At 46.2% G+C, this 8226-nt stretch overlaps 1 protein-coding gene across 1 annotated transcript; it reads left to right on the top strand.

Annotated features, from left to right (window-relative positions):
• The first annotated feature begins 2314 nt into the window (after positions 1-2314).
• On the top strand, positions 2315-8105 carry LOC112881310 (protein PELPK1-like). Its single transcript, XM_025945979.1, has 2 exons — positions 2315-3093; positions 7115-8105. Exons 1-2 carry the CDS (start codon positions 2415-2417, stop codon positions 7813-7815), a joined length of 1380 nt encoding a protein of 459 aa, XP_025801764.1. The 5' UTR covers positions 2315-2414; the 3' UTR covers positions 7816-8105.
• The last annotated feature ends 121 nt before the right edge of the window (positions 8106-8226 follow it).

The raw sequence follows: 8226 nt of genomic DNA, 5'->3' as shown, positions 1-8226 counted from the left end.
AGCAAGCGCGTCTGCAGCTAGCAAATTCAAACAGAGTTAGACATGCGATCATTTTCAGCTCGATCTTGCATCCAAACAACTATCATGTGCCGATTTATCATCATATTAGCTGATATTTCTCTCTCACACACTGGTTCACTCATTGTCCACGTATCAATGTAACAGTGTTCGTCCTTCAAGTCCTAAGGCTTCCTCCAACAATAGCACGTCAGCTTGCTTAGAGCGTGGATGTGAGAGAAATTGCAAAAACCTTCTCATTGACGTGGGATCAGTAGACAGATAAAATCATGCGCTCGGAGTAATACTGGATCCCACCACTTGAGCATCCGTTCCCTACCCTACACCTGGATCCGGCCACCGCGTTTAAGAAGAGAGACGCAGTAAATTACTGCTGTTAGGTGGGTCTCTTTAATATTTATTCATACTTGTTACGTGGGTCTCTTTAATATTTATTTGTATTTTCATGCCAGTTCTTCGTTTGGATGTAGATATTGAAACTCAGAATTTAAAATTGGTATCATGGGCACTAAATATTAGCTGTTTGGATAATCTCAGAATTGAAATTGAAAATTTGCTCCAATACCACGCGGCATTCGGCGTGCTAGCGCAGCCCTTCCCGTAATCCTGAGCTCTCCCATTCCGTAATGGCTGAAATTGCCCTCCTCCTCTCCCGCATGTCTCTCTCCCCCTGCCTCACGCATCTCTCCCTCTCTCTCTCTCTCACCCATGTCTCTCTCCCTGCCTCACGCATCTCTCCCTCTCTCACCCGCATCTCCCCATCTCTCTTCCTCTATCTCTTCCCATCCCTAGCTGCGCAGCAGATCCCCATCTCCTCTCTTCTGCTTATCCAGCAGGGGCGCCGCCGCCCTCATCCTCTCCACGGGCAGTGGTCAACATGGCCGCCTCTTGCTCCATGGGCTGCAGATCTAGGCATCCACGACCTCAAGGATGAGCTCCGGCGGTTATGGGCTGGTTGGAGCCATGGAGCTCGAGCGATTGGAGGAGGAGCAGCGAACAGGCTGACTGATGGAGGAGGAGGAGCGATGGAGCTGGCTCACGGAGGAGGAGCAGCGATGGGGCTAGCTCACGGATGAGGAGTGGGAGGGACTATGAATGGTGCTGGTGATGGGAGGAGGAGCGACGATGGGGTTGGGCGCAGTGGAGACGAAGATGGATCAATTTCAATTTGAGTGTGTGCACAACCAAATATTGAATTGGTATATCATGTTAAATTCTATCTAACAATTTCTTTAATATCTGAACAATAGATTTTATGTTATGATCGATTTTTAAAGCTAGTCTGATTTGATATCGAACTTAACCCTTCAATATCAGCATCCAAACGAAGCTGAATAAAATCGTCGACTCGAGGCGGCCTAAGAGAACGAGGCCGCGCCAGATATATCTCCATTCACACCGTACTGCGGCGGTGACCTAACGCCTGAACGCTGCTACGCGAAAGCGTGCTCTACTCCATCACCAACCTGATCGAGCACTCAACTACCTCTTTTCTAGGAGATGATCAACAGGGTCATCAGCTGGACTTATTCAGCAACTCGATATCGGAAATGCATCAGAAACAAACTTCAGAAAGGATGACGAAAACGACCAGAACCTGCTACCACGCGCAGCAGCTGAACTACCTCTCCGTTTTATTGCCAGATGATCTGCAAGGATTTGTATTCTCTATCTGTACTTGACCATCTGATCATGTAAATGGCAATTCAGTCAGAGAGAGAAGCTAGTTGTTAACTCCTTTTCTGGTTTAATGTCCTGCTGTGCAGTACTACTGACTGCGTACGTTGCAGGTACCTGTCTTATTTTAGGCCCGTCGTCGTTTTCAATCCTATCTGGAACTACCAAAACCAATCGTTTCGTCAGCTTGGTTTTCACATGCCCTCTGTATCTCAGCCATCTCCTGTTCTTCACGTGCACGGTGTCACTTTGTGGTATAGATTCGGTAGCCTAACCACAGAAGATGTGCAGCACAAACGTGTTACCTAGGCATACCAACAGTAACTAGTAGGCTTGTGTAAAGATAAATAAAGCATGCATCCACCAACCAGCTCACGCATGTTTCAGGGCATTCTCAACTGATTAAACCATACACGGGTAGTAGAGATAACATTTTGGAAACTAAGTTAAGCAGATGACCTAGAGCCTAGAGGTTTGAGAGGGGAAAAAAAAGATGCAGATGACCTACCGCTACCAGGCACCAAAGACCAGAAGACTCCTAGCCTGCAAACACGCACAAGTGCAACTATGGATGCAGCAAAGCTTTTCGTTCAGCAACTATAAATTGCGGGCTCCTCTTCGCTTCCAGCCATCAGGCCATCACAACATCACAACAAGAACTAGCTCAGCCTCTCGCTGATACACTGAGATCGCAGCTGAGAAAGCACGAGCCATCCGACATGGTTTCCAAGAAAACCATGTCCACCGTCGCCTTTCTAGTGGCGCTGCTGCTCGCGTGCAGCTCCATGAGCAGCGCGGCTCGGTACCTGGAGGAGACGAAGCCTGAGTACCCGCCGCACCCCACCGTGCCGGAGATCCCCAAGCCTGAGCTGCCACCGCACCCCACCGTGCCGGAGATCCCCAAGCCCGAGCTGCCACCGCACCCCACCGTGCCGGAGATCCCAAAGCCCGAGCTGCCACCGCACCCCATCGAGCCAGAGCACCCGAAGCCCGAGCTGCCGCCACACCCAACCGTGCCGGAGCTGCCCAAGCCTGAACTGCCGCCGCACCCCACCGTGCCGGAGCACCCAATGCCGGAGGTGCCTCACCCTATGCCAGAGGTTCCCAAGACAGAGCTGCCACACCCCGCCGTGCCGGAGCTGCCAAAGCCCGAGCTGCCACACCCTGCCGTGCCGGAGGTGCCGCACCCCGTGCCTGAAGTGCCTAAGCCCGAGCTGCCGCACCCTGCCGTGCCGGAGGTGCCGAAGCCCGAGCTCCCGCCTCACCCCGAGGTACCGGAGCTGCCGAAGCCGGAAGCGCCTCACGTGCCGGAGGTGCCGAAGCATGAGCTTCCTCCCCTGCCGGAACCCGAGCTGCCGAAGCCGGAGAGCCACTACCCGGTGCCAGAGGCCAAGCCATGATCGAGCGAATGAACTGCGCCCGTGCTGCTCCAGCTAGTAATAATGCGTTCTGTTTCTGTACTTGGTGGTGTACGTGTATATGATGGTGTAGTAGGAGCGTGACGTTCAGTGTTGTACGCTGTGCTTTGCTGCTTTGATTTATCAGTTGATGATGTTACCTATGTATTGCCTTTGGCGTATCATATATATATATATATATATACATGTATTATTTCATTACTTGTGCTATTGTTTCTTAAGTCTCTCTTATATATATATGTATGTATGTATGTATGTATATGTATGTATGTGTGTGTGTGTATATATATATGCTATTCTATATCAATAGCTAAACTGAGCAGAATTACTGAACACATTTCCAGTAATTCAGTAACCGGCGAGCTTTACCGAACATTGTTAAGTAATTTGGTAAATTTAGTTTAGTATTTTGATGATTATTTTTGCTAGTAATAGAAGGTAGGTGTACAATAATATTCTACACCTTAGGTGTGGAATAGCACTGCCGTGTATATATATATATATATAGTCTATTTAGCTCGTAGTATATTGAATAGTATTCAACGCACCGGCAGAGCGCCGAATATGGGCCGGCCAACCGGCCAGAATCCCATGCCTACTACGAGACCGTAAAATCCTCTTAGTATTTACTTTCGAACAGCCAAATCCGGACCACTATCCTACAACCATAGCACAATAAATAGCTAGCATTTTTCCCTCAGCCCTGTTATTCCAGGTTCTTCACCTTCCTCTCTGAGGTGGCTCTATGCAATTTCAATCCAAAACATGGCTCAACAGCGCAGATCGACGATGGATCCAACCCCGTTTCATAGGCCATTCCCCGGGCGTCCCTCCGCCGGCGATTGGCAGGTTTGCCCCCATCCGTACCCCTCCTCGAATTTCCAATATGCATGTGTACAGAATTGTTAGAGAAATTTATGGTTTCCCCGTTAGCTTCATGTACAGATGCACCGCGAGGATCAATTTTAGCATGCTTGAAGAGGGCAAGATCTGGTGAATCGCACATGCGGCAAGGTCAATCATCGTGGGAACCCCAGCTGCCCCATCATCTTCCTCCACGACATCTGGTGGTGCTCATGCTCCTCGACAGCATTGGTGCGGGTAAGCTTTGATCTATTGTTGCTCTTGATGGATCGGATCAGTCAAATGAAACTGCATCGATTGTGCGATGGAGTAGAAGTAGCGGCCACAACAAGGAGGAAAGAGAAACCAGATAATCACTCACAAATGCCGGATCTGAGTCCTCGAGTTGATTCGGACGCAGATTCCTACTTCCTCAAGCAGCACGATGACTGCCCCCCGGTGCTTGAGTTCTAACCATGAAGACAATCTCACTTGTTAATTTCAACTTTTATGGTTTTTCAACCATGTGCTTCCACAATACTGGGCGGATGCATGCTAGAGTAGTATTTTCTATAATTTTCATAGTACTATTTTGTTCATATTCAAGCAATATTTTCACAACTTTGAGTAGTATTTTTTCATAAATCATAGTAGTATTTTTTTCTTATCCAAGTAGTATTTTTTTCACAATTTAGAATAGTATTTTCATTATGCTGAGTAGTATTTTTCATAATTTAGATTAGTATTTTTTATACTTTATAGTAGTTCATAACATATGAATCATGCCATGTGGTCATGCTGCCACACGACAGCACGACCATTTCATTTCAACAGTCCATGAGACCTCGTACTCTCATGGTTATAATTCTGCAAGTAATTAGTCATGTTTGGTTTTCTTTTCTTGTAAGCTATGCACTATTGAAGCCGATATGATGAACTATTGAGCTAACCAATTTGTGCTCTTACAAAATGGAATTTGGGCTTCAAGATACCAAAGCTGAAGTGGTGCATTATTGCTTCTGTAGCGGAGGAATAGAGGAAGGCAATAACTTAAAAGAAAAATAAAGTTAGTTAAATATTTTGTTTGCTATTCTGAGTCGCCAAATGCTTACTTTCTTATTGTACAAACAACTAGTGATTTGCGGGATGCAATATGTATTTAGCACATCTTTACAGAACATGTATGATTCACTCCGAGTATAGATCTAATATGGTCCATGTATAAACAAAAGTTTGGTTTTTAAGATCTTTAATTTGATTGTTACGGTTATGTGCATCAAACAATTACTACTTGTTATGCTTCAATCGTCTCGATAATACTTTATTACGCTGTGTTGCTCAACCTGCGAGGGGCTAGGCCGATCATCGAGGTGGCCAATATATAAAAATTACTCCTAAGATTTAAAACTAATACCCTCATCATATATACAAGATCGCTCATCTAATACTACAAAACTACTCATGTAAAAACAGAATACTACCCCTCTAGTATGGAAAAAAGATACTCATCTAACAAGAGAAGTAGACCTATTATTACTCTTCCAATATGGAAAAATGCTCTACGACTTAAAATAAATTTAGATCACTACACAACTTTAAGTATTTTTTTTGTATGTGTCTCTCACTCATGTACCATGAAGTACACTCTAGAATCACATTTGAGTGTTGCTTGCATGCAGGGCTACAGGTCTCTCATAAAATCTCGTCCACACTAACCATGTGCAAGCGAGCCTTAATTGCACCTGAAATTCCTCTCTTGCTCCAAATTTTCTACAATGAGCCTCTGTGGAGGCCGCACACACTGCATTCTAAAAGAAGGTCATGCAGGAATCAATATGATTTAATTGGTCATCAATCCTTCAACAAGCACCAGAGCCTATCCACTTGACATCAATGGTGAGGTGACAGCGTGTCATTGATGGCAATGACAACCTGGCATTAAAATGAGCACTAAACCAGAATCGTAACTAGGTTGTTGCGTGATTTTTACTACCCATGATGAAAACGGAGTAAAAAGTTGTCTAGAGTGCCCGTCAGAGCTCTGGGCAGAAGCGACAGCGCATGCTAAATATTACTCGTCGGAACTCATTTTTACGGTTATAGGGTATATTTGCTGACAAATTACAGTCACAGGATCTGACAAATTAATTATGCACAAGACCTGCATATGTTTTATATATATATATATATATATATATATGTTACAAATGAGGCCGATTAATAAAACAAAGCACATTTTATCACCAATTAATTACAAAATGTTGCCCTGGATCCTGATGAACAAAATGCGAATGGCACTATTCAAACAATTTCATATTTCAAGAGCGAAATATATTTGTGTGACAATTCAAATCTCACCACACCAAACCCACATCTACCAGCATGCATGCATGCCATAGTACACTTGCTAAATTTCTAGAGGTTTGATTAAATCCATTACACAATGTAATAATACAGACACATGCTGTCCCACTAGATATGAACACGTGAATTTGAACCCAAGTCAGTTGGATGCGCTTAATACGAGATTCCAGTAGTGGCGGGTTGGGTGTAAAATATCTGCACCACCATGACCAAGTGCACAATTAACCAAGTTCAGTACAGCTATTAATGGGATCAATCTCAAGTCAAAGAGATAATAATGTGCCTTTGATTCTCTGAGAAATATGTTCTTATAAAGCAACTAATAATGAAGCAACCGAGAGAGGCTAACAACTAATCCTTCTTTTCTGTGCTACCAAATAAGCGCCGCTACATGCAAGCTGATTGTAGCTACTTGAAAAAAAATGGCTACTCCAACATGAAAGCAAGGCCCTTTGAACATTTCACAGGAGTAGTAGTCATTTTCAACAAACTTCAGAACTGCTACCGAACCACACATCTCATCAGCATGGCCAAACACATACGGATCGATGAGATACATCGGTCGCACACGTGTCTCCCAAGAACATGTGCTTCAACCAACCAGATCGATCAGCTCTCAGTATTCCCAACCAACTAAACCGAACCATGTATACACAAGCAAGGGATCAGGAGGGAGATCACAAGGACGAATCAGGGACCAAATTCTAACAACCACATAGATGCAGATGACCTACCAGCTACCAGAATACAAGATGGTTAATTACATGCATTTAACACTATAAATACCAAGCTAGCTTCTGTCCCCTCCCAGCCATCGCACAACGATCTAGTTCGCTCTACTGAGGCTCGAGGCACAAAGCTCACTAGTAGTGTTGGTAAGCATCGAGTCATGGCTGCCAAGGGCACCATGGCTTCCCTTGTCCTCCTCATGGCGCTGCTGCTCTTGTGCAGCGGCATGAGCGGCGCAGCGAGGTTGCTGGAGGAGGCGGCGCCCAAGGAGGAGTACCCGCACCCTGCCGTGCCAGAGCTGCCAAAACCCGAGCTGCCGCCGCACCCCACGGTGCCCGAGCTGCCTAAGCCGGAGCTCCCGCCGCACCCAGTCGAGCCGGAGTTGCCTAAACCCGAGGTGCCGGCGCACCCCTCCGTACCGGAGCTTCCGAAGCCTGAGGTACCATCTCACCCTACTGTCCCTGAGCTACCAAAGCCGGAGGTACCGAAGCACCCTGCCGTACCGGAGATGCCGAAGCCCGAGGTGCCGTTGCACCCCGCCGTGCCGGAGCTGCCAAAGCCTGAGGTGCCGGAGCTGCCAAAGCCCGAGGTGCCGGAGCACCCCACCGTGCCGGAGCTGCCGAAGCCTGAGGTGCCGGAGCACCCCGCCGTGCCGCCGGAGCTGCCCCACCCGGAGGTGCCAAAGCATGAGCTGCCACCTCTGCCTGAACCTGAGCTACCACCGAAGGCCGAGGGCCACTACCCAGTGCCAGAGATCAAGCCATGATCGGTCTGCATCCACATTGCCGCAGTATCAATAAACACTTTCTGTACATCTGTGTACATACGTGCGTATGGTGTAAAATTCGACGTCTGCCTGCGATCTCGTTTGGGCATGCACTACTAGCTAGGAGAGTGATGCATGTTTCCAGTAGTGTATGTGTATATGCTTGTGCTTTGTACTTGGTGATGTAATGTGTATTTTTCTTTGTATGCACATGCGAGTCTATGCACGATATGTATCACACATTTTTCATTTTATTTTTCTTCATGTTATACACGCATGTTATTTCTGTATATGATTCAATGCAATAGAGTTATCCAAATGCTACAATTTACATGCATGTATGCTAGCATGTGGGGTTTAAAATTGTCTAGAGTTTTAGGATTATTTTGTGAGAATGTTGCAAATCCATAC

The sequence above is a fragment of the Panicum hallii genome, chromosome 2 (genome assembly GCF_002211085.1).
Source record: "Panicum hallii strain FIL2 chromosome 2, PHallii_v3.1, whole genome shotgun sequence".
Lineage (NCBI taxonomy): Eukaryota > Viridiplantae > Streptophyta > Magnoliopsida > Poales > Poaceae > Panicum > Panicum hallii.
This window is presented reverse-complemented; position numbering and strand designations above follow the sequence as displayed.